Genomic DNA, 27,030 nt, shown 5'->3' with positions numbered 1-27,030 from the left:
ATCACAACTCACATGCCAGTTCTGATAAAAGATGAGCATGGGGCTTCCCTGGTGGCGCAGTGGTTGAGAATCTGCCTGCCAATGCAGGGGACACGGGTTCGATCCCTGGTCTGGGAAGATCCCACATGCCGCGGAGCAACTAGGCCCGTGAGCCACACCTACTGAGCCTGCGCGTCTGGAGCCTGTGCTCCGCAACAAGAGAGGCCGCGACAGTGAGAGGTCCGCGCACCGCGATGAAGAGTGGCCCCCACTTGCCACAACTAGAGAAAGCCCTCGCACAGAAACGAAGACCCAACACAGCCAAAAATAAATAAATAAATAAATAATTATTTAAAAAAAAAAAAAAGATGAGCATGATTTTAAAATATGTTCATGGTATCTGGGGTTCATGGATAGCTATGGTCTGAATTTGTGTCCCCCCAAAATTCACATGTTGAGTCCTAACCCCCAAGGAGAAGGTATTAGGATGTGGGACCTTTGGAAGGCGCTTAGGTCATGAGGGTAGAGAACCTTATGAATGAGATTAGCATTCTTATAAAAGAGACCCCCCCATCCAAAGCTCCCCTGCCCTTTCCACCGTGTAAGGATAAAATGAGAATTCTACTACCCAGTAGTAGGCCTTTACCCAACCATGCTGGCATGCTGATCTCAGCCTTCCAACCTCAAGAACTATGAGAAATAATGTTTGTCATTTATAAGCCACCCAGTCTATTGGTATTTGATTACAATGGACTAAGCCTGAACAGACTAAGTGGACTTGAGGACTAATTACCCTTAAACACTGCACCAGTATTCTCCCAGGAACTTCTGAGAGGGGCTACACTTTGCCCAAGACCATGGATTCTGGACCCCTAATAATCTGTTTTATTTACATATTTTCATAACGTGAAACTTTTTCTTATACAACACATTCAGGAACTCTGGGTAGAGAACAGATTAGCCCCTAACTTTTTGGTCTTCGTTCCTTTTTCCTCTGATAGAGCAGTTCTTCTTGATAAAATTGGTCTTTGAGAATTATTTATTCTGTGAAGGTTCATTGAGAAAACAGTATTTTGTTTTGGTTGGGTTGGGTTTGGTTAAACAGCTCTAAGTGCCTCAGAGGTAAAAGTTCTAAGTCTTCTGGGTAATTTCCTTTGAAAGAGAGCAAATGTTGGGCAAAAGAAATCCATGTATACAGTCGTGCCTGGGTATCTGCCAGGGATTGGTTCCAGGACCTGCCGTGTATACAAAATCCAAGGATGCTAAGTCCCTTACATAAAATGGCATAGTACACACGGCTTCCATATCCCTGGGTTCCGCATCCACGGGTTCCGCATCTGTGGATACGGAGGGTTGACTGTAGCCTGGAAGACTGCGGCACAGAATGACAATAGCATGGTTTATTGGAATCCAGTCTGAAGGGGTGGGATGTGGAGGGACAGGAAAGAAAAAGAAGGAGGAGAGGTAGGGAGAGGCGCAAGAAGGGGAGAAGAGGATGAGAGAGAAAAGGGGAAGAGAGAGATAAAGAGACACACACACAGAGATGGGTTTAACATCGCAATGCTATTTGTCCACCCTTCTGGTCCCCATGCTATCACCAAGTTCAAGAGGAGATGACACTGAATACAGAAACAGCAGTAGCCTTTCCAGTTGCCCCCCTGCCTCTAGCTTCTACCTCCCCTTCCCCCCAGCTTCCCACCTCCACCCAAATCCATTCTTCACATGCTTCTAGAATGATGGTCTACAATGCAGATGCTGGCGAAGTCTGGTCTCTGCCTCCTTCTCATCTTCTACCCCATCCCTGCTCCTGCTCCTTGGCTTCGTGCAAAACTTGATGAGAAGCATCAACAACATCAAGAAGCCTGGAGTGAGAGGTGGTGTGATCTTTGACAGCCCTTGAGCCTGCAGCCTGGGTTCCCCAGTGGGCACCCTGACCTTCCACATCTTTCTCTGAGGGGACCTGGAGTCTTGCTAATTGTTGGATAGGGTGAGACGCTGCCCTCTAAGAAGGAAGTCACAGATGAAATGCCGTTTGCTTTTGTTTCTTCCTGACTATCCTGAAGATCTTTAAGCAGATGTATCTTCTGCATCATTCACAGCTGAAAGGTCATGCTTCACCACATTTATAACTAAAAGGACAGTATGATTCCTGCTGTAAGGTGCTAGTTAACTGTTCTACCAGGAACATTTAGAACGACCAAGCTATGTGTCTGTAGAGAGCTTTTCATTATGGTTTTCCTAACTGTTCACTGCGTTAAAGCCTATGCGGTTTGAAATGCCCCACAGGGGAGTGGTCACCTCCACCCTGACCTGGCCCCCTCCTCCACGCCTGCCCTGCCCCTCACATCACAGAACACTTCTGCTCCGCTGTCTGCTTGATTTCCGTGAAGGTGGCCTGGGCCTTTTCTTTTATGGTATCCAAGTCCATGTTCTGAAGATTCTGTAACTGCCCAAGAATAGAATCCTTATCTTCTTCCTCTTCTTGATCCTCATCTACCATTTTCCGGAGATCTTCAGGCAAATCCACATCATCTCCAGCCATCTGGATTTGGTTCTCATCCATTTCACTCTGTGCGGAAAAACAAACATGGAGAAACCAAAAACAAACATTTAGAAACCATTCTAAAACAAACAAACAAATCCTGAAAGCAGCAGGGAGATAGAGGTCTGTTGAGGATGGACGGAGGGAATGGCACACTTGGCCATCTCGCAGCAGAGCCTGGGCCTGGTACCAGTTATGGAGGCCAGACATCCCGGTTGACACACCCCCCCGCCCCTTTCACTGCACTTGGGTCGATTGGAACCTTCTAGCACAGTGGTTCTCAAAGTGTGGTCCCTGGACCGGGCAATATTAGCATCATCCAGGAACATGTTAGAAAGACAAATTCTCCGGCTCCACCCCAGGCCTACTGAATCAGAAACTCCAGGATGGGGTCCAGCAATCTGCATTTTAAGAATCCCTCTCTATCATGCTGATGCCCAAAAAGTTTAACCAACTCCACCTCAGGGCAGCTCTGCAAGCTTTGTTGTCTGTCAGCCCCCAGCTGTTGTGACTCAGGGATCCCACTCTGGAGGGTGGGGTTTGGGTTCACAGGGCCAGACCGTGCTCCCTTGATCCAGCCATCTCTCTTCAGTGGCAGCGTCTGTTTAACCATCGCCCCTTCCCTCCCTTCTACCAGACACGGAATCACCTCAAACTCAACTTTACATCCTTGTCACCTGGAAGCGAGTCTGGTGCACAGACCAGCTTATTAAGTGAATCGTCCACACCGTCTAGCCTTGCGTGTCGCCGATGCCTCACAACTTCCTTTTGTGGTCCTAGTGGTGGCTGTCCCACGATCTCTTAGTTCCTGCCGCCTGGCCTCTGAAATCCCTTTACCCTCAGGCTGCAGAGCCCTTTGTTTTGTAACAGAGAAGAATCTAGAGAAAAAGTTTCTCTGGGAAAGGCAAGGGTTTCCTTTCTCAGATGGCTGCTCTCGGATATAATTTTCTGAGAGTTCTCAGATATAAATTTCTGAGGTTGTAACATGAGGCAAACTGGGCTTTGGGGACACAGAAGATTAAAAAGAGCACCAGAAAAGCGAGTGATGGGAAAGATCTAAGTGATCTTGTGGTCTAAGCGGTGGGAAAGATCTAAGCAGACTGTAGGGCCCACCTCAAGGATGTTGTGACCAGCCTGGAATTTGTTACCAAAGGGCATGAAAAACCACACAAAGGCAAAATGATCATCTTAGTCTTAATCAGACTGCATTGATCTGATTTGAGAAAGATCTGGGCACCTGCCAAGTCCCCACTTCTGATGCTCTGTAGCTCCAGACTTCTCCAATGGCCTTGGAGAGGCTGGAGGCCACAGCCCTTCCCCAGAGCTCCTTCTTTTATTTGGTTCTCTGGGTAAAGTGACAGCAAGCCTGGCTCCAGAAACAGGTTGAGAGGCCGACTTTTTTTTGTTTGTTTGTTTTTACTCAAAAAGATTTATTCTAAACAGTAAAAGTTGACATGATTTGTTACAAAATGCAGCGAAGGGCTTTTGATATTTTCCCCCAAACCAAACTTCAGTTTAGGCAAAAGCAATGTGAACTTCAGTCGGGATGAGGTTGTAAAACCCCCCTCTAGGCAGGGAATGCCATCATGTTGGCAGCCCCAGGGCACCATCCAGGGCACCATCGACAGATGAGGATGTGAGGCACCCGGGCGGACGCCTCGGCTCAGCCGTGATGGACAGGTTCCCCCATCGCTGGCCCCTGCTCAGTTATTTTCCTTTTGCAAACACAGTTGAGCTAGCTTCACAGAGGCAGTTAGCCAGCCAAAGAGAGAAGTCTCAGTTTTGTCTGGAATGATCTGACGTGGTGTCTCTGCAGATCCTGTTCACCAGCTCTGCGCTCTTTTTTTGTGTTGTCCACACACGGTCCTGGAGCTCAGCGGCTCACCTTCCAACGTGAAACTTCTAGATTACCTGCGCTGCCCTACACAGAGTTCCCTCTTCGTATTTCCTTCCTTGCTTTCTTTCCCCACCTCGGGAGGCAGACTTCTGATGCTGAGAACACGAGGATGCCTTTGGGCGGCGTGGTCCTCACCAGGCCCTCCCTGGAGACCCCTGGGAATGGCGACTCTCGGTGTCGACTCCCCAGGTGAGAGAAGCTTCTCTGTGCACTTGGCCAGGCCTCTTCCCCTCAAGGCGCTTAACGGATTAATTAGTTCCTCGTCAAACTGGTGTGGGGATAAATTAGTTAATCCCCAGGGGCTCCCAGCCAATCCTCCATTTCTGTTTATTTTTTATTTACCTACCCTCGAGGTTGCCTCCCTTTGAGGATGGTCCTCAGGGCGTTTTTACAGGGACCGGAGGGAAAGCAGGGCCGCCTGGAGATTCTCAGTTCACGTAAATGCGGGACCCCTGCCCGCACATACACGATTTGCAAAGGCATTGCTGAGAAATCTGGCACCCTCGCCCCTCTGGTTGGTAATAAGATCTCTGCACATGTCACCAGGTTCAAACCTGGACAGAGTAGCTGCTGGGGGCCTGGAGGGACAGGCAGCTAGAGGGGCCAAAGGGCCAGCGAGCCAGCCAGTTGGTGCCCAAAGAGACCCGAAGCACTCAGGAGGGCTCCCGGGCCGGTGCTCCCCAGCTCTCTCTTCACCAGGCAACTAACTCAGTGTTCTGCCTCTGCTGCTTTGGACCAGTTCGGGTTTATTTTTACCTCCTTCCGCTGGCCCAGGGAAGGGAGAGTAGTGGGGTTCCACTTTGTCTCCCAACTCACAGAGGGGATCTGCATCGGCACAACTTCTAGCCAAGTGGTTCTCAAAGTGGGGTCCCGGGGCCAGCCACAGCAGCATCTCCTGGAATCTTGTTAGAAATGCACATTCTCGCCCAGACCTGCTGATTCAGGTGCTGGGGGCGTGGGCCGAGCCATCTGTGATTTAGCAAGCCCTCCTGGTGATTCTGGTGCTTGCTAACGTTTAAGAAGCCCCGCTCCACATCCCTTGAAGACAGGAGGCTGTAACTTACTCATCAGTAAGTCTCAGAACCCAGCGGAGTGTCTGGCGTGTCGCCACAGACAATAGATGGTTATTGAATGACTCGGTGAGCCCGTTGTCAGGGACTATAGCAGCCTTAACAACACTTGAATGTGCCCTCTTTACTGTCAAGAGCTCTGTTTCATAGCTACCGACTTGTTTATCTTTACACTCCCGTGGAGGCAGTGCGGCCTAGAGGTCAAGTGTTGGTTTGAGAATCAGATTACATGAGCATGAAGGTTACTGCCACCACTTACAGGCTGTGTGACCTTGGGCACTGAACACTACCTCTCTGAGCTTTATTTCCCTATTTATAAATTGGGGTTATGTTATTTGCCTAAGAGTCACAGAAGAGTAATTAAATGATAACTGAATTATTTGGAATATATTAAGCATATATATAATTATATTATATATAATTAAAGGTAGATGCTCCTGAATGTAATAGCCTTCAGAGGGAGGGGGAGGGGGATTTGCGCTGGATAGTCTTGACTCTGCACATGGTGCTCAGCCCCAGCACAAGGCCTCGCTCTCTCGGCCCCTTACCTCTGGCCTGGGAATGAGCCCTCCCTACCTTCACTCCAGAGCCTCAGCGTTCCTAGCAAACTGGGCCTATTCATTTCCCTTTTAGCACTAGGCCCTCAATTTTGGGAGAAACCTGCCCAGAGGGTCCAGCTCCCTTTACCCCTTGTCAGGCTCACCCTAATGTTTGTGGGACACAGAGGATAAATACTGATAGGGGTCCCTGGCTTAGACCTGCACCTCTTTTTTCCCCAGTCCCTGGTTCCATCCTTCCATGGGACGCTTGTGTATGTGGTTCCCAGTATGCAGACCGCCACCCTACTTTTCAGGCCCAGTGGTACTCAGGCCAGCAGCTCAGTGTACCCTCGAGAGGACAGACCTGGTGCAGAGGCCTGGGCAGGCCCCAGAATGCATTTAGGCAGGGAGTTCAGGGCACTGGGCAGCCAGAGTGTGGTCTACAAGGGGGATGTGGGCAGGCCTGTCCCTTTGGCCGCAGACTTCTCACCCCTTGTGAAGGAGTGTAGCCGGTGGAGGGACAGAGGAGAATCTTCTAAAGCACAGGGCCCGGGGCAGGAGGCACTGGTTGTCCAGTCCAAGGGCGGCACTGGGTGTGGTCAATGGCTGTGGTCAGAGAGTCCTATGACCACCATCCTTCTAGAAGGAGAACGCTACTGACTGTCTATCAGAAGCACCATTGCTGCAAGTGATGATTCTAGCACTGGAATCAATTTTCTTGGGCTGCAGCCTGTGCCCTGGGCACATTGTAACTAAGCGTAGGACAACCAGGCAGGGCTAGTGAGTGGCTAGAGGACGAAATGAAGTCCTCTGGAACCAAACCTGAACCCCTGGACTCATTAGCACTGTGGGTCAGCTGCAGACCTAGGACAGGCCAAGGGTTAGGGTCCCTCCCATTTGCAAAAAGCTGCAGCCAACCCAGACCACTATCGTGCAGAGGTGGCTATGACAGTGGGAAGACTGTGGGATTTAGAGTCGGGAGACCTGGTTCTGTCCTTCGCCCACTGCATGACCTTGGGCAAGTCACCTTACAATTTGATGCCCACCAGGAGGGACCCTCAGAGCAGATTGAACGAGACATATTGTGAAACGGCCTTGTAAGCGTCTTAGCTCTGGACAAACAGTAGCTGTGGTTATTAATATTTTAGAGGAAAAAGCGCAGCACGGCGTCAAGATCCCTGCTGAAAGGATCCCTGGGAGAAAGAAGGCGTGCACAGTGAAAGAGAGGGTGGGAGAGTACCAGCCCTTAAGAGAAAGATCGGGACAGAGCAAGCAATTCAGGTCCGTCTATGGGATTTATACAGTGGACCCTGGGCCTTGTCTCTCCCTTGCATGACAATCCACCCCTCTGATAGGACGTTGTCTACAATCCACACAATGAAAGTCTTTTCTTGACTTTCTGCTGCTGCAGGTTGGGAATGCTAGGAATATTTTGACAGAGTTCAGGCATCAAGAAAAGGCAGCAATGCCTCATCACAGCCCACGAGCACAAATGCAGTTACAGCCGATACAAATCAGCTCCAGGGAGGGAGGGGACGTTTGGCACTGAGAACCGTGGTGTAGGTGAGTAAATGAATGAATGAATGAATGAATGGTTGAGGGAAGAAGTGAAGTGAACCAGCATATAAAGGGGAACTTATAGGCTATACTTCATTCTTCGGGGTTCTGTTTCAGAAGTCTTCTCTTTTCTAGAAAGCTTATCAACTTGCGATATTGTTTATGCAGTTAAGAACTAATTATTTTTATGCTGGCTGACCAGAATCAGTTTTAATCTCTTGCTTTTTAACCAGATTTATAATCTTAATTGCCAGTGCTGAATGCCCCATTATTTAAATAGCCCCATAGCCTGCATTGTTATTCCCTGTGACTGATTTCTGACCTTTCACTGAAGGGTAAGCACGACCCTGGATTCAGACTTCCTACATCCTAATCTTGATAAACTGGCCTTCATCTTGTACCAAACTGGAGATATGATAATAAACTATCTGACATGGTTATATGATCAAAAAGCTGAGTATTTACCACTTAAGAGTCCAGTCAGTCAAGCTTGGTGTACAAGCACACACCAGTTTGTTTGATACAAGGTAGATTTGATTTTGGTTTTGGTTTGTTTCCTTATCTTTGGTCTACAGGATACCAAACAGCTGGATTAATGGATTTCTTTCCCGTGGACGAGTTGATCTAATATTTGATGTTTTACCTATTTCTGAGGATCACCAACGTCAGCAGTTGCCTTTTTTCACAACCCACCCCTCACTGTCCTGGTGATGAGTGAGGCAGCCACGCTGGCCCCTAGGCAAGGTGACAGCATCCCCTGGCTCCCATCCTGCCGGGCTTACAAGACATTGGCAGGGTAGGGTGTAGATCGAAGAATACAGCCAGTCAACAAACACCTCTATAGAGAGGAAAAGGGGGCATGGCCTGCTTTGCCGAAAGTAAGGAGGGATTCGGGCTGGACCAGGAGGGAGGTGGGTGTGAGGCCCTTGGGGGCTAGGCTTCAGCAGAAAGCCTCATCCTTGCTCTGACCAGATGCTGCTGAAGAACTGAGTTTATGTTTTCTCCCTGGGGACGGTGGTTCTCAACCCTCTCTGTACCTCTGAATCCTTTGTAAAGTGTCGAAAAACACGATGGTCAGGCCCCACCCCCAGATTTGGCTCTAGGGATCTGTGGCAGAGACCGAGGCAATAGAATTTTTAAAAAGCTTCCCCGGGTGATTCTAGCTCATGAGTTGGTGTTGAGACCTTGTCCGGGGCTTGCTAGCTGCAACTTCTGCTATACCACATCATCCTTCCCTCTTTAGCTACTTAAAGAGCCCTCAGCACACCCAGAATGGGACAGAGGCTGTGGATTTGACTCCTTGAATACAGTTTTCAGGGTTTTTTAAAATTAATTAATTAATTAGGTTGCGCCAGGTCTTAGCTGCAGCAGGCGGGCTCCTTAGTTGCGGCATGAGAACTCTTAGTTGCGGCATGCGTGTGGGATCTAGTTCCCTGGCCAGGGATCAAACCCGGGCCCCCTGCATTGGGAGTGCAGAGTCTTAACCACTGCGCCATCAGGGAAGTCTCCCAGCTGTCAGTTTTTAATGTTTGATTGAGAGTGTGCACACATAGGGCCCCTCGTGGGATGAAACGTTCCCACTGTGTACATCTTAAACTTCTTTCCTTTACGCAGATGTTCCAGAGGGACTCAAGAAGCTCTTAGAGGCCTCTTGTCCAAGCCTCTCCTTTACAGATGAGGAAACCGAGGTCCTGGGAGGTGAAGATACTTGCATAAATGTCATTCTGCTTGTTAGGGGACAAGAAACCAGCCCTGCTGCCAGGTGTCGCAGGAAAATGTGGCCAGTGGGTCGGATTGGCTTGGAGTTGAATCTTGCCATTTACCGGCTGTGTGACCTTGGGAAGTCCCATTCCCTCTCTGAGCCGCTCTTCTTATCTATGAAGGGGAAATGATATCTACCTACCTTCCAGGGTGGCTGTGAGGATTAAGTGAGAAAGCTGGTGCGGCTAAGTGACACATCCGAATCCGATGACTCTTTCTTCCCTTCCCAGTTTCCCCCCAGGACCTTCAATCCACAGCTCTTTCAAGGGCGTGAGTAGAGGGAGCAAACTGAACTAGGGCAGCAGAGGGGGGAGTAGGAAGGGACAGCCCCTAACGGGCCTCTGATGGCCTCCCTGTGCTGCCACCAGAAACAGCTGCTCAGAAGCAGGAGGTTTCAGTGTCTGGGACCCTGCCAGGCAGGCCTGAGAGCTCCTGATCTGAAGGAGGCGGGCAAAGAAAGCTTCACAAAATCGTATCTGTTTTCAAGAGGCAACTTTCAAATTCAGTTCTAATGGAGCTGTCAAAGTACTACATTTAAAGAAGCTCTACTGATAGATTTTCTTCTATCTTCATCTTTGTTCAAAGTGAACGATGCCCTTAATACAGCAGACAAACACCAGGTGTAACTAAATCATATAGCTCAGCAGGGAGCACGACATTATTTTTCAATGACTAACCTAGACTGACAATTCTGTTAATAGGATTAGGGTTCATTGTGGAACTGTTTTCTCTTATTAATTTGGCTTGACTTACATATACATTTTGAATTGGCTAGAAAGAGGGGCACCTTTGTTTTTAGAGAAAAATCTTGTGGCTTTATTTAAAATGTATTACTTCCTCTATTTGCAAAAAAATATGACATCTTAATTATTATAAAAAGTAACTCTGTATTTTACACAAAATCATAATGTCGAATCCAGTCTTGTTCTTTCCATGAAAATTGATTTTAATATAACTCTTATGGCTGATAGATTCCTTCTGCTATTTTTGATACTTTGTTCTTTGGGTGTGTTTTTGTTTTTCTTTTTTCCCAGTAACATCGATCATTCAGCAAACCTTTTGTGTGTGTGTGTGTGTGTGTGTGTCTATGTGTTTGAGTGTAGTATGTGCATATGTATGTGTGCGTGGTGTGTGTGTCCGTGCATGTGTGTGTGTGTATGTGCAGCTTCTACATGTCAGACACCATGCAAGGCCCTGATGACAGAGACAAAACCTCAGCCCCTTTGTTAAGAAGCACACGATCCAGCAGGTGAGAGTATTCAGGTTGGAAAGATGGCATAAGAGACATGCACTCAGGTATTACGCGAGCATGGAGGAGGGGGAGGGGAGGGAGGTCGTGGAAGTTTCTGGAAGAAGTGGCACTAGACCAACGTCTTACAGGAAGGAGAGAGGTCACAGGGAGCAGGGTGTAGGGGACACGAAGCAGGAGGAGAGGAGTATAGTCCAGGCAAGGGGTAGCCAGAAGTGAGGCCGGGAAGTTACGAGCCACATCGTGGTGTACAGGCCAAGGGGGTTGGACTTTGTTCTGAAAAGTCATGGTAAACCTTCGTTGTTTTTTTTTTTTTTCAAAAAAAAAACAGGGGAGGAGGGGACTTCCCTGGTGGCACAGTGGTTAAGAATCCGCCTGCCAATGCAGGGGACACGGGTTCGAGCCCTGGTCCGGGAAGATCCCACATGCCGTGGAGCAACTAAGCCCGTGTGCCACAACTACTGAGCCTGCGCTCTAGGGCCCGAGAGCCACAACTACTGAGCCCGCATGCCACAACTACTGAAGCCCTCGCGCCTAGAGCCCGTGCTCCACAACAAGAGAAGCCACCGCAGTGAGAAGCCCGCGCACCGCAACGAAGAGCAGCCCCCGCTCACTGCAACTAGAGAAAGCCCATGCACAGCAACGAAGGCCCAACGCAGCCAAAATAAATAAATAAATAGAATAAAAAATAAATTAATTAAAAATATATATATATATTAAAAAAAACGGGAGGAACAGAATCAGTCTGCAGTTTGGAAACCTCACTCTGCAATTTTGAGGGGAGCAAGACAAAGTCAACAATCTACTCAAAGTACTGTAGTAAAATTGCTGAGAAGTGACGAGCCCTGCGCTTGGGGATGAGCTGAGAATGATTTATGAGGTGAGGTGACAGTGACCTGGTGATTTGCTGCATGTGGCGCTGGAGGAGGAGGGACGAGGCAAGGGTGACTCCAGGGGGAGCGCTGGGGGGGAGCCCTCGGTGGAGGGGGAGCCTGCAGGAGAGGCAGGGCTGGGGGAGGACGGGTGTCTGTCCTGGACCCGAGCTAAGAGGTGCCCGAGCAGAGGGGGACGCAGCAGTGAAATTTAGGGAGGAGGTATAGGAAGGCCATATAGATTGGAGCCATCAGCACACACCTGCGTGGCAGCTGAAAGCAGCAGAAGACGCAGCCATTCAGGGAGAACGTGACGGCTTGAGTGGGACAAAGAGCAGACGGAGGAAACACCCTGGGCTATTCGGCAATTTGGGGGCGGTCAGGGGAAGGGTGACCCTTGAAAGAGACAGAGAAGGAACAGTTTCAGGAGAAGGAGAAGGAGAAGGATGGTATCCAGAAGCTGAGGAGAGAGAGGGCTCCAAGGAGGAAGCAATGAGCTAAAGGAGGCAAAGAAGTTTCTGCCCCAGGAAGAACTGCTCCCGGAAGAGGTCCCCAAAGGAAAGAGCGGAACCATCTACCGCGCTGAGACCGACCGCCGAGCACCGGCAGGAGGAAGCCTTCGGCAGAGCAGTGGGAACCAGTCATTTAGGAAGATGCCCAGAAAGCCACGTTCAGAGTGCTGTTTGCTTTAGTTGGGAGAGACTTGACCTCTTTTATAAAGGAGAGGCCCGTAGGCAGGAAACGCTGAAGATACAGGACAGACGATAATTAGTGGAATGAGACCCAAATCTAACATGAGCATCATGGGTTACGTTAGGCAGTTAAGTCCCCTGATTACCTGGAATTTGAAAACCAGAGGAATCCAACGTAAGAGTGGACGTGAACGTTCTCACGACGGATATACTTTCCTACCTACACGTCCGGTTACTGCGATTTGACGCTTGCACTTATTTGACTCCTTATGTGATGACTGCAATGAAAAGTGGTCATCAAAAGACAAGGGTACAACCAACAGGGTTGACCTTGACGGTGAACAATAAACCCGGAGAGGAGGCCTGTGGTGTTTGCCGGGCACCAGGGCTACACTCCTCCTTTCAGAGGCCACATTTCCTTTGCCCCGTCGGCAATCGACTGAAACTCTTTTTCACAGGAAACACCAGCCAAATAATTTCTTTAGAAAATCCAGTTCTAATTCCAAAATGTGACATAGTTACCCTCATTAGACCTGACAGCTCCCGGGAGGACATCTTCCTCAAATCTGCTCTCCGTTGGGCCTGGGCGAGGGGATGGGCCCAGAATCTTGCTGGTTATGTAACCGCTGCGAGTGACCGTGGGGAACTGTGAATGAGGCCCCCAGGGGTCCCCCCTCGTTAGCTGGAGGACCTGGTGAATGTGTCCAACCGCCTGTGGGCTGTTAATACTATTAGTTCGGCTGTTTACCCAACATGGACTTTATAAGACGGCACCAGGGCTGAGGATTCTGCAAACCACGAGGGGAGGGAAGGTTGTTATCAGGAGCCCAGTAAGGTCCTGGTGAGCCTTGCTTTCTGCCCAGCACCATTTTCTTTGTTAGACGGTTGTGTTCAGTTCTCAAGTCTGCCATCCTGGTTGGAGACACACGGTTTGGAGGGGGTGGGGGAAGAATGGAGCATGAAGAAGTACTGGGAAAAGACCAAAGAAGCTCAGGGGAACTTTGAGTCCTTGGGCAAGTCCCTTGATTTGCATGAGTTTCATGATGATGCATTGAGTGTACACCTATGATATGTGCTTTTCTGTATATCAAAAATGTTTAATAAAAAGAGAAATGCAGCTCAGACCCTGGGACCAAGCAGCCAAAGCGCCGCGGCAGCGCAGGAACCCACACCTGCCCTGGGCAGAGTTTAGAGGCCAGAGGAAGGGGCGGAGTGTGTGCTCCTCCCATGCGCCCGCCTAATCCTGAGGTCACGCTCGTTGCTAATGACGATACCATGTCTGTCCTACTCATGTCTTTTGATGATCTTTTTTTCTTTTTTTTAATTAATTAATTAATTTATTTATTTTTGGCTGTGTTGGGTCTTCGTTGCTGTGCGTGGGCTTTCTCTAGTTGCGGCGAGCGGGGGCTACTCTTTGTTGCAGTGCACGGGCTTCTCATTGCGGTGGCTTCTCTTGTTGTGGAGCACAGGCCTTAGGCGCTCGGGCTTCAGTAGTTGCAGCACGCGGGCTCAGTAGTTGTGGCGCACGGGCTTAGTTGCCCTGCGGCATGTGGGATCTTCCCGGACCAGGGCTCGAACTCGTGTGCCCTGCACTGGCAGGCGGACTCTTAACCACTGCGCCACCAGGGAAGTCCCTTTTTTTATTTCTAAATAGTCACCATGCTATACATTACATCCCCAGGACTTATTTACCTTATAATTGGAAGCTTGTAGTTTTGACCCTCTTCACCTATTTTTTTCCACGCCCCCCCCTCCCCACCTTGCCTCTGGCAACCACGAACCTGTTCTCTGTATCTATGAGCTTGGATTTTTTAGGTTCTCCGTATAAGTGAGATCTCCATTCATCTTTCTCTGTCCGACTTATTTCATTTAGCATCGTGTCACCAAGGTCCATACGTGTTGTCGCAAATGGCAGGATTTCCTTCTTTTTTATGGCCGGATAATAATCCATTGTATATATATATATATATATATATATACCATGATGACCATTTTTTAATCGTGGTAATCAGATGAGTAATCCAATAAGTGCAGTAACCAAGATGGCAAGCCCCATGAAGGGGATACAAGGAATGACTTGGGAATCTGTTGCCCCACCTCCTCGCTGGCCCAGGCCTCCCTCAGCCCTGTCCAGGCTGCCATGAGGGTCCAGTACTGACCAGCCAGCCCCTCATCCCTTTGCCTCCAATTCACTGTACACATTGCCGTGGCCTTGGCCTTTCCCGATCACAGGGATGCCCACGGGCACTGCCTGGCCTTCCTGGGCCTCTTTGCTCCTTATTGGAACAACTAGGAGATGAAAACCTACCACTTATATTCCTGGCATGCTTTTAAGAAGGCTTTCTAAAGGTTCCACTATGAAGGGTTCCTCTGAATAATTAAAGAAAGACCTAAGAGTTACAGGCGGTTCCATACCAGCCAGCAGCATGGGCCCCTCTAGAGAAGCTGGCTTGATACAAATATTAGAACCAAAGCATGACATTCTGGGCCTGGGAAATGACTATCCCCCATGGTCGTCATTTCCCCAAAGTCATCTCCTCTCAAGGCTGAATATTCCAATTCCTTCAATGCTTCCTCAATTACAGTCAGTCGTTTCAAAAGCTCTCGCCATCCTGGTTGCTGCGGAGACAGCTACAACGCTTGGTTTTCTAGCTCTTTCCCAGCGTGCCAGGGGAGGATGTCGCTGCTCAGACACTGCCCCCCCAAGCCTGTACCCGCCACTGTCCCTCAAGTGTGCTGCCACCTCCTGCTTTGTGACAGGTGCTCATAGCAGAGCCCACCAGGCCTTTCCAGGCTTGCTAGTGCAGCGACCGCTTTAGAACAAAATGCACAATCTGGTCCTTAATATCAAAAGAATGGGCTTAAAAAAAAAAAAAGTCATGTCCAGACATTTATTTCTGTTCCTCAGCACCAGCACGGCCCTTGCTACAGCACACAGTCCCCGGGGAAGAACTGAGAACATCTGAGGGGCGGTTCTTCTGGGGCAGCCCGGGTGCATTTCCCTGTGGCTGCGTCTGGGGACGCCAGGGGCCTGGAAGGACCCAGATTCCTGCCCCTGTGCAGGCAGCGGCTCCTACCGCCGAGTACCACACCGAAGCCAGAATCTGGCTTGGACAGGAGTGACCTGTCTGCACAGACAGGAAGCTGCCACCCTTGGGCTGATCTCGGCCTGGGAAAAGTGTCTGTCTCTCTTTGCCCCTTTCCAGCCATGGGTGCTGTTGAAGGCCCCCTGCACCCTGTGCCTCGGAGGGGTGGGAGGAGAGCATGTAACCTGTGACAGCCACTCAAGGCAAAGGAAGTGGGGCAGGTCTGCACTCCAAGCCCGAGGCCTGCATTGAGGTTGGGGTGTCGGCCACATCTGGTGAGAACTGGACAAAGCAGAATATGATCCAGGTGACGTTTTATGGCATTCTTCCTATTAATTACCATTGTTAATGAATAGTGCACATTGGATTAGATAGAATATCCATGTGCTTACAAAAAAGCAGGCAGTTGTATTGTTGGGGTTTTTCACACCATAAGCAAAGTCTTGCAACATTATGTGTAGCATGCATTTTTACAAAATCCAGCCGTGTTATACAAGCGCCCTAGGGAGGCCTCCACCAGAAAGTAAACTCTGTGGTGAAGGATGACGTGTGGAATGCTTTCAAGTCGCACTATCACTGTTTACTTGAATTGTGTTGGAACTGCGTCAGCAACTCACAGGTCTCCGGTCAAGCCATCAGCTGACACAGGGGCAGGAAATTGATGCGCCTGGTCCTCTGGGGGACGGATTCTGCGACGCTTTGCTGAAATAGTGAGCAGTGCCGGTTTCCCCCGAAGTCTCAGGATAATTTTAAACCACATGGAACTCCAAACCGCTCTAAAACTTTTGGGACACCTCAAATATTAAGAGTAGAAATAGCAGAGACCTTGGGGCCAGAAGGAGCTACGTTCAAATCCTTTTGTGTGTTAAGATGCTCTTTTGCGTGGTTGAGAGGCCCAAGTTCCAATCCTGGCTCTGTCACTCCACAGCTGTGGGGTTTTGCGAAGTCCCTTAGCCACAGCACCCCTACCCCAATCCCCCACTGGCTGCAGTTTCCTCAGGTCTAAAGTGAGGCTGCGGCATTAGATTCTTAGATGAACTCAAAGGTCTCCTTCAGGGCCTATGAAAAAATCAGGTGGGCTCTCATATGCATTGTGCATTTGAAACAGCTGTAGAAAAATGGGTACATAGGCAGCAGTAACCCATGCAACGAAAGACACTGGGCTCCATCGTTAACAATGTATAGATTTCTTTGGGGTCCCCCTCCTCTAGCTGGCTTTAGTGAGCAGTGGCCTATGCAGATGGAGTCACTATCGCTCCAGGGAGGATATGAATCTGTACGTTACGTGGCTATAATTCTCCCCTCTTCCCATAGTTTCTGTTGGAAAGGCTCTTGTTTTAAAGGACAGCTTGGCTCAGAGATTTGGGAATTATTTTTTCTCTGAAGAGCATCAAACTCATTTTACAAAGCCTGAAGGTGTCCACCCCTGAGAATTGAGGTAAGCAAGACCGTGGACTCACCAGCAAAGCTCAGACGCTTGTGGTTCAGGGACATCCAATTCTTGCCTTGTTTACAAACATCAGTGTGCCCACCCCAGGCCTCCAAGACCCCTGGTTGTTATTATCAAGAAATAAAACTTCTGTGCATAGAGATAATAACAGCAATTAGAGCGATCATCCATGGAGCTCTTTCCACTCGTCAGGCACTCGCCTTGTCAGGCACACCTTATTATCTCAGACAAAGACCTCAGGAAGTAGGTATCACTGCCCCCATTTTATAGATGAGGAAATGGAGGCTCAGATATATTAAAAAACCATCTGAGACTGCAGACGTCAGAGCCAGAATTGAAAGCCAGTTCTCCTTATATCTTCACCAAACAACAGAACAGTCGTCAAAAATATATCCTCAACAGCAACAGATATATATGTATTCTTAAAAAGCCCCGCCTTTGGGACTTCCCTGGTGGTGCAATGGTTAAGAATCCGCCTTTCAATGCAGGGGACACCGGTTCCAACCCTGGCCAGGGAAGATCCCACATGCCGCGGAGCAACTAAGCCCATGTGCCACAACTACTGAGCCTGTGCTCTAGAGCCCACGAGCCACAACTCCCGAAGCCCGCGCGCCTACAGGCCGGGCTCCGCAACAAGAGAAGCCACCGCAATGAGAAGCTCATGCACCTCAAGGAAGCGTAGCCGCTGCTCAACGCAACTAGAGAAAGCCCGCGCGCAGCAACGAAGACCCAACGCAGCCAAAAATAAATAAAATTAAAAAAACACAAAAAAGCCCCACCTTTCTGGAAGAGACACAGCCAGTTGATGGTGTGTGTGGGTGTGTGCGCAAGCATGCAAATGCACTTAATTTCTGCTTCCTTCCAAACGAGATGTGTGGTGCTTTCATCAGATGCACCAGAGGCGGGAGGCCGGGGCTTCAGTTGAGCGGCGTGAATCTGCTGCCACATTGCTAAACACACCCCGGCCATCCCAGAGAGCTTCAGGAAGTTCAGGCAACAGGAGCGGGAGGGACCGTGTTAGGAGTGCTCCACACTCCCAAAATGCAGTCCCGGTGGGAAAAAGTACTAACCTGGAATAAGGTGGGCAAAAAGCAAGGCACTCTTTTCGAAATTCATTGGTTGCAAATGAACATGAGTTTAAATTTTATTGTGAGTATTCCCCCCTCAGTGAGGACGTCCGTCTTAGGATCAAGGTCTCCCAGACGCAGGGCTCTATACCTCTTCAGTGGCTTCAGCAGTGACCTTGCATGGGCAGTGGGCTCACTCCCTTTGTTTAGAGCTTGAAGCTTCTGAAGTCAGTTTTTCCAGGGATCTACAGGGGACCCACTGAAGCAACTGGTTTAGTGGCACTTTCTAAACCGCCCAGCCTGCTGAAGCTGGCTCTCACCCCTGCGAGAGGACCACGTGCTTTGGAAGGATCTCTTTGGCTTCTCCAGGTGGAAGATTTCTCTCAGGGAGGGTGCCTCTCTGGAAGCGGGAGTTGGACAGCCAACCCAGAAGGTGGAGGTGGAGTCATTTAGAGGAGCTGGGCGATCCCCAGGTAGGGGGAAATGAGAAGTGAGTCGGGAGCAGGGAACTGGGCCCTTGGTCACCCCTGGATACAAGCCCTGGAGCAGTGCATCCGAGCCCTGCCGGATCATGCCAACATATCCTGTTCCCACCTCCCAGCCAGCAAAGGTAAAACAGTTGTGCAGTAGAGGGCACTGCAAGCAGTTTTGTTTTTTTAGTTTTATTTATTTATTTATTTATTTATGGATGCGTTGGGTCTTCGTTGCTGTGTGCGGGCTTTCTCTAGTTGCGGTGAACAAGGGCTACTCTTTGTTGCAGCACGCGGGCTTCTCATTGCGGTGGCTTCTCTTGTTGCAGAGCACAGGCTGTAGGCGCACGGATTTCAGTAGCTGTGGCACGTGGGCTCAGTAGTTGTGGCTCGCGGGCTTAGTTGCTCCACGGCATGTGGGACCTTCCCAGACCAGGGCTCGAACCCATGTGCCCTGCATTGGCAGGCGGATTCTTAACCGCTGTGCCACCAGGGAAGTCCCTGCAAGCAGTTTTTAGTTTACAATGAGTCAGACCCATGACTTTTGGAAACCAACTACTTGACCAAAGCCCACAGGTGTTTGTCCTCTCAGCCAAGATGGAGAAGATGGTGCTCGGTGACGACCATCACTGCCACATCATCTCCAAAAGGAAGGAATGGATTGTTCCTCTGAAGTGGAGGAAGAATGTCATAGAAGTTAAGACCCTGGGCTCTGCTTTGCCTGGCAGCATGGCCCTTGGCCGGAGGGTAGTTACTCTCTTTCTGCCTCTGTTTCCTCTAAGAAACCTACCTTACAAGACTGTCCTGAGGATTAAATGAATTGACATGTGCCAAGCACTTAGAACAGTGCCTGGCACTTAGGAAGGAGCTCAAGAAATGTCAGCTGTGATGATTATCCCCATTGTGCATTTATATATAGATGTTCTATAGTCTTTAGATGAATTTACATAAACAGGTATTACTCCATTTTGTTGAGAGGAAATGGAAGTTCAGAGGTTAAAAGACTGGAATCTAGGTTTTATGAACAAGTTCAATGCTATTTTCACTATATCAGATACCTCAATTACGATTAAGGCATATAAATATATTTATGTATTATATATGTATATATATGTACATCTATGTATGTGTATATATACATGTTTTATATATATATATATATATATATATATATATATATATACACCCATGAGTGTGACCCTTTGCTGATAATCAAACACTCTCCATTTCTTATTACGTAAAAAATGACTGGATGTTTACTGTGTTGAGTGTCTCACCTTTGGGAGTCTGTACTTTTCTCTGAGGTGAACTCTGAGGCACGCCCTCTCTGCCTTTTTTTGTGTAAATGCAGCATCTCTTTCCATCCTAAAAGTAAAAGAATAGAATAAAGGATCAAAGGACGAAGAGAGCTAAGGCCATTCCAGCCCCTGCTCAGAGGAGCCAGACACTGGGACACACCTTCTGAGTTCCCACTGCCGGCAGACAAATGGGAAATAGGGGAGTTTTTCCTACCTCCCCAAATTTCTGCCTCTCTGTCTGTCATTCCACTATCATAACTCAGTTCAGACCCTAAATCCCAAAGACAGCTCAGTTCTGGGAATCTCTTTCTGAGGCACCCCGGGAGAGGGGCAGGGTGATTACTCCTGATGTAGACCTGACCTCGCTATGTTTCTCTAAGTACGACCTGGGACCACAAGCGTGAGAATCACCCGGAGCGCTCGTTAAGAATGCAGCTTCCCAGTCCAACTGCATTGTGGAGAGAAGCTACATTTTAAAAATCATTTTGTTTCGTATTTTATTATATTTATTAGGGGTTAACACATTTAGTACTTCTGAAATGCTAGGTGTATGAGCTGATGACAAAGGATGTTGAGTGTTATTCTTGGGACATAAGTTTTATTTATGTTTTAAATTAAAAAAATTGAAATATAGCTGCTGTACAATATTGTGTTACAGGTGTACAATATCGTGATTCACAATTTTTATTTTTTTGGCCGTACCATGTGGCATGTGGAATCTTAGTTCCCTGACAAGGGATCGAACCCGTGCCCCCTGCAGTGGAAGTGCAGAGTCCTAACCACTGGACCGCCAGGGAATTTCCCCCTCCCCCCTTTTTTCCCACAATTTTTAAAGGTTATACTCCACTTATAGTTATTATAACATATTGGCCGTGTTCCCTGTGTTGTGTTACAACACGTCCTTGTAGCTTATTTTATACATAATAGTTTGTACCTGGGACATAAGTTTTAAATTCTACAGAACACTTATTTTTACGGAAAAAAATTTTTGGAGCAAACTGCTAGCATCTCCTTCTACTTCCTTTCCTGATGCCCTTTATTAAACCCTTATGTGGACTTCCCACGTATCTATTTAAGCTCCGGGTCCGTCTCCACCCATTCTGCCTTGATTCTGCAACATTCCCAAAGTGGAAGACATTTTTGAGTTTGTTTTTTTTTTTTGGCCACACCATGCGGCACGCAGGACCTTCGTTCCCCAACCAGGGATCAAACCCACGCCCCCTGCAGTGGAAGCGTGGAGTCTTAACCGCTGGACCACCAGGGAAGTCCCCAGTTTTGAGTCTTAAAGGATGTTCTCCTCCAGATCTCTGCAGAGCTGTGTTTCCACAGGACAGTTACACTCAGTGACTGAGAGTCTGAGATTCAGTTATTACTCTGTTCATTTAATTTCACCAATAAATTGTGATAGAATTCAGAACTCTGAGCTACAATAATGTGGAACTTTTAAAAAGCACTTGAAATCCTTGACAGCTGAAGCAGGGACATTTAAAAAACATACGGCAGGGAATCCAATTGTGAAATGTTCTCTCTGTAATCTTACCAAAGAGACATGTGTTCTGGAAACGATGCCTTCGTCCAGGGGAGAAAACACATCTGCTCCTCTCTTCCCATTGTTGCCAGTTATAAACCACCAAGTCTTGCAGACTTTTTCTTCCCCATGTCTCTCATAACCATCCCTTTCATTTTAACTATAGCAGCCTCACGAATGTTCCATTACTCCATACCGTATCTTGTGCAGTGATTCTTTAAATAGTAGTCTGTTGACTCAAGTATTCTATCAAAAAAGCTGGAAGCAGTGGTGTGCTGGCAAACGTATCACAACCAGCTCTTTGGGGAAAGAAGCTGTTTGTAGAACTTGCCAATTTCCATGGTGTAAATACTCCCACCCAGGCGGATTTCAAACTATCAACTTGATGTCATTGAATGAGGAATTGGGGAGAGATGAACACAATCAGCTTTCATGAGTCAGTGCAGGCTGCTGTAGGTCAGCTCCAGCATGTCGCTGGCTGGAAGATTAATTTTTCTCTTACTCTTGAATTCAGCAATCTCCCTGGGCCTCTACTGCCCGGACTGGAAACAGCAGATATGGTCTGTCCACTTTTCTCTATCATAAATACTATGCCGGGCCACTTGATTGGAGAGGCCCTGGCCATTTAAATGATCTCCCTGCTTCCATCATAGCCCCACAATTGAGAAGCAACACTTTTAACAAACTCCCTCGGCGATTCTTACACAAGCTAAAGAGGGTCACCTTCACAACACTGTCAATCAACCAGACTCCAGTAAAAATTTAAAAACATAAAATAAAATAAACAAGGTCACCTTCTAAGCCCCAATTTAGGTTCAGTGTTCCCTTCCCTGTTTGGAGGGAGGCATCCTCAAACAGGGTAGGGTATGGATTTCCATAATGCTCTGCGGGTGGCCTAATTGGACTTGTGATGGTGCTGGTTTGAAACGGGCTCCCTTACTCATGATGAGCCAGAGAGAAGTGGACACCTTCGGGGACGTCTGTGAAGCTCACGTTCACCACCTCCTCTCCCAGCTGCCCAAAGAAGTGCATTATTGGAGGCTATATTTATATACCTGGCCCCGCCCTCTGGCTGTACAGGATTGGACCAAGCTGGATAAATGGACTTTCTTCTCTGGGAATTCGGGTTTGGGACTGAGAAAGAGACCAGTAGTGTGGCTCGAGCTGTAATGGGTGAACTTGGGGGATGTCGGCTGCCATTTTTCACTGGCCACGTGGTTTGGGTAGAGGACCAAGTAGAGGGCTGACTGCCCCAAAAGAACAAAGCAGCCATACTGAGGTGGAAGCCACGGCAAGAGATTGAAAACGAGGGCTCGTGGCTTCTCAGCAATGCTCTGGTCCTGGTTCAGGCCCATATGAGGCCTGGGGGGATTTCTGTTATGGGTTTGGTGAAGCATCTTTGCATGAAGCATGATTTGCCTTAAAATAAATTGCCTGTTTTCATTTTCAGGTGGCTAAATTGGTTTCTATTTCTTGACTCCAAGTTTTGGAATCATCTTTTTTTTTCACTGTAATAGTTGCTCTCATTTATACATTTTATTTTTTTATTGAAGTATAATTGATTTACAAGGTTGTGTTAGTTTCAGGTGTACAGCAAAGTTATTCAGTTTTATATATATACATGTACATATTCTTTTTCAGATTCTTTCCCCTTATAGGTTATTATAAAATATTGAGTATAGTTCCCTGATGCCTACTTCTTTATGTTGTATTCTAGGTGATGAAGCTCATGAAAACTCAAGCAACGGACCGGAAGTCATGCCTCTTGCCGTGGGAAAGCAGGCCAGCCTCACCGTCCTGCTACTGTTGCTTACATCGGTTGATCACATAAATGTATCACACACACACGCACACACACACACACACACACACACACACACACACACCCACACACGGAGCTGAGTAGCTGGTAAATAACCCAATCCACTGACTGACCATACCATCCGACTATTTCGGTCTTTCATCTGTCCACATATAAAATTAAGTAAAACAAGGTCATTAGTTAATCAAACAGATGCCATATCTGTGACCAGATTTATTGCTGGGACATACTGAGTGATATTTTAATATCAGGTATATAGTCTATATTTCTGACCATTTTCTTTTTATTGGGCCCCTTGAGCTGAGAACATTTGGTGCTACTGTTCTGCTTCTGTTTCTTCATTATACATGTGTTCTTTTTTTTTTTAAACACGCCAAGGAATGATGCCTTTTTTTGCCTAAGTATTATTTTAGCACAAACATTATTTTTGCAGTTGCATTTTTTAAAAAAACTGATTTTAAATTTACCGCAGAGCCAAGCATAATACGTTCTAGGTAGTTTTATAAGTTACAATTTCTTTCAGGAAAAAATACAGTAGACAAGGTTTCCATTAAATGCAGGCTTTTATGCTTAGTTTCCTCCAGGTCATTAACCCTTTCACCTCTAATCATCTTAGCAATAGGACTTAGGCAACAATTATGTAATTGATCATTAGCAAAACAGCCATGGTGGCAAAAAGAAATACTTTTGTAACATACGATGTACATTTAACTTCAAGATTGATGCTTCAATACTCAGTCGATTTGATTATTAAGACTCAAATTAATTCTACCTTAAACTTTAAAAAATTACATCTAGATTACACTTAAAGATCAGTCTTCAGCAGTGAAAAATTGGTGATATTCACATTCCATAATACCCACCTGAAATGTTACTGTTTGACTTTTATTACATTTTATATAGCCAAAAGAATGTCCTTATTTTTTGGAGGTACATAGCCAAAGTATCTAGGGGTAAAGTATCGTGATGTCTGTAATTTACTTTAAAAATGGTTCTCTGTATCCATCTATCTATGTTTCCATGTATCTATCTATGATCTAACCAAATAATCATCTACAAGCAAATATGGCAAAATGTCAACTGTCAGTTTTATGCCATAGGTATATATGAGCATTCATTATACTGTTCTACTCTTCTGCATCTTTAAATTTTTCATAATAGGCAGTCCACACATTTATTCAGTCTTTGAGAAGCCAAGTTTTATGACATAATTGTCATGTTGTATTTTCTAGGCTTTTTTTTTTCTGCACACGTAAGATCTAGAACACTGTACTCTATGTTCTTTAAGGCCCTCTTCCAAGTGCAAAGTCTGAATTTTCACAATTTGAAAGCTTTCTACTTGCTAGGAGGGTGAATTTCCTGACGACTGTAAAGTTATTTAGGCACAGTTTTTCATTTGAACAATTGAGGTCAATTAAAATGTGTCTGGATCAGAAAGTGTTCAGTGGCTTTCAGGCCAACACGCAGATTTATTTAGTATTTTTCATTTCCATTCATACAAGTAGGACATAGTAACCGCTGATGCTAGGAAATGGTTCACTTTAGCAGAACAGACTTTCCTCAGGTTAGAAGCAAACAGCACGAGGAAAGGCATCTAAAGAGCAAAGAGGTAGAAATTGGGGAGCTGAAGACGGTATGGCCAGAATGAATTTCTTTGTGCTTTTAAAAGGAAAGGAGGGCTTCTCTGGTGGCGCAGTGGTTAAGAATCCGCCTGCCAGTGCAGGGGACACGGGTTCGAGCCCTGGTCCAGGAAGATCCCACATGCCGCGGAGCAACTAAGCCCGTGCGCCACAACCACTGAGCCTGTGCTCTAGAGCCCGCGAGCCACAACTACTGAGCCCACATGTTGCAACTACTGAAGCCTGTGTGCCTAGAGCCCGTGCTCTGCAACAAGAGGAGCCACTGCAATGAGAAGCCCGCGCACCGCAATGAAGAGCAGCCCCCGCTTGCGGCAACTAGAGCCTGCGTGCAGCAACGAAGACCCAACGCAGCCATAAATAAATAAATAAATAAATTTATTAAAAAAAAAAAAAAAGGAAAGGAAGTTGCATGTACTCACTTCTCCTCGATCACTTGCTTTTGGTATTCCTCATATTCCTCTCTAGTCATCCCCTGAGCTGCTGCAGGATCAGATGTACCTCCTTCTTCTTTTTGTTCTTCAGACCTGCCACCAAGTCCTAAATTCTTTACCTGACTACTTATCATAGTTTTCATAAGGAAAGCCATTGTTTCTGCCCCAGAAAAAGAATACCAAAAACTCAGACAAAACCTGAAGGAAAAAAAACAAACCCACAAAACCTCCAAATATCTTCAACGACAGCAACACATTTAAAAGCAGAGGGCTTCGCATAGGCTCATCTGTTCAAGGGCGTAACAATACAGAAGAGTGGTCTGGGCGCTGTAAGCTGGATTAAAGGGGTCAACTCCCGAGTATAGAGAGGCAGATGGCTCAGATTACTAAGGCATACGATCAGATGCAACCGACCACTTTCTGAACTAATACACTAAGCTAATTTCAGAGGGAAAAAAATCCTTCACATTATCCATCCCTCTCCCTACCCATTTCTAAATTTTAAATTACAAGCCAGCAGGACTTCATCAAGAGTTGGTTCAATTAAATTAATCAGAGCAGACTGATTATATGGCTGTAGTGGAATTTCCAAATTCCAGCCCTTGAGGACAACATCCGGTTGAAAACTGAGTCCAGTGAGACTCAAAACCCGAAATGCTTCATTAAGCAAAAATAATCCTTTGATCCATTATTTTATCTCATTGGACTCTAAGTACTATGCAAGGATTTGCTTTTTGGTTTGCTTGAATTCTATACTGTTTCAGCGGTTACTGTGTCCTGTACATAAATACCCAACCGAGGCAAGTGTAAAAGGGCAAGCCAGAAGGTCCTCTGCTTACATCTGGATTACCCTAGCCTGCTCCTGAATGGTTACACTTCTGCATGGAAATGACGCGCTGGATACTTTAACTGCTCTGATCCAGAAGGTAAGAACATGAGTCAAATCATCAGTGTGTATCGAGGTCACCTTTTCCTCTTACACGCAGTCACTTCCTGGGTGCTCTAATTAAGCTCACTGGTGTATTTGGAGAAAACCTCTGACAATGTTTTGTAACACAGATTCTCAATGGCTGTGGTTTTCTCCAGGTCAAGGGAGGAATTTGAGCATGGCTAAGACTTTAATCTATGTTAGTATCTTTCTAATTAAAGCACTCCAAGAGCAGGTGGGGCAGAGGGGAGAGATGCAGCCTATTAGGAACCTATGCTTATTATTTTATCTGTAGGCATGAGACCTTTCAGGAAATAGATGACTATCCCTCAGATTGTACAGAACTATATAAACTGGATTTTTGCCTAAAATGCTTTTTTTATGTATTTTAAGATCTGCTTTTCATCTTACTAACCAATTTAAAATTGTTGCTAAAATGGTCTCAATTTGAAAGATTAACAAAGATTTAGGGTGAAATAGAAACTTTTCTCGGTGTTCTCTGATAGAGAATGTACATTCATACTTAGCTCCACTTCCACCTTAAGATGTGTTGCCTGGGACTTAATACATTCAAACCATGATCTCTAAATTATTATTTATAATAAAAATCCATTTTATAAGTTATTCTAAGTTATTAAATTATTAGATTATAAAATTATTAAAATTCCATTTTATTAGGAATTAGGAAATATTATGAATGGTGAGGGTCTCAATTCTAAACTCCAAAGCCAGTTGGTGAAGCAGCCTCTCCTTGTCCAGTCCTCTTCTGTCTGTCTGTGTGTGTGGGACGGGGGGAGGCTGGGAGGAGGGGTGGGTGTCAAGCATCACAGAAACTCTTACGTGGTAACTACATCAGTGTGACAAATGAATACTCCCTGGTGGTGCTTTATGAAATCAAATCTTTCATTGTCTTCCCAAAAGATAATTCCATTGGAAATGGGATCATGTCTTTAAAAACTTTTTATTCCTCAATTTATTACAATGGCCTTTCCACTTGGACATTCAGCAACTATTTGCTGTGTGTGGAATCCTCCAGAGAGGGGAAGTAAATACCCCAGGTGAAACGGGACAACTAGGTGTTACCCCTCCAAAGGCTTCTCATCATACTTGAACAAAAACCCAAATCTTTACTATGGCCATGTCCCCAGCACC

General features: G+C 46.8%; 1 protein-coding gene across 1 annotated transcript; it reads right to left on the bottom strand.

The window, feature by feature from the left end:
• Positions 1 to 363: 363 nt before the first annotated feature.
• CPLX4 (complexin 4) lies at positions 364 to 27,030 on the bottom strand. The gene is made up of 3 exons (XM_082353026.1): positions 24,939 to 27,030; positions 19,509 to 19,596; positions 364 to 2,548 (listed from the first exon to the last, which is right to left on the bottom strand). Exons 1-3 carry the CDS (start codon positions 25,103 to 25,105, stop codon positions 2,321 to 2,323), a joined length of 483 nt encoding a protein of 160 aa, XP_082209152.1. The 5' UTR covers positions 25,106 to 27,030; the 3' UTR covers positions 364 to 2,320.

Source organism: Balaenoptera borealis (assembly GCF_965194805.1).
Source record: "Balaenoptera borealis genome assembly, chromosome: 14".
In the NCBI taxonomy this organism is placed as follows: Eukaryota; Metazoa; Chordata; class Mammalia; order Artiodactyla; family Balaenopteridae; genus Balaenoptera; species Balaenoptera borealis.
The sequence above is the reverse complement of the archived record's forward strand: the minus strand, read 5'-3'. Positions and strand labels throughout refer to the sequence as shown.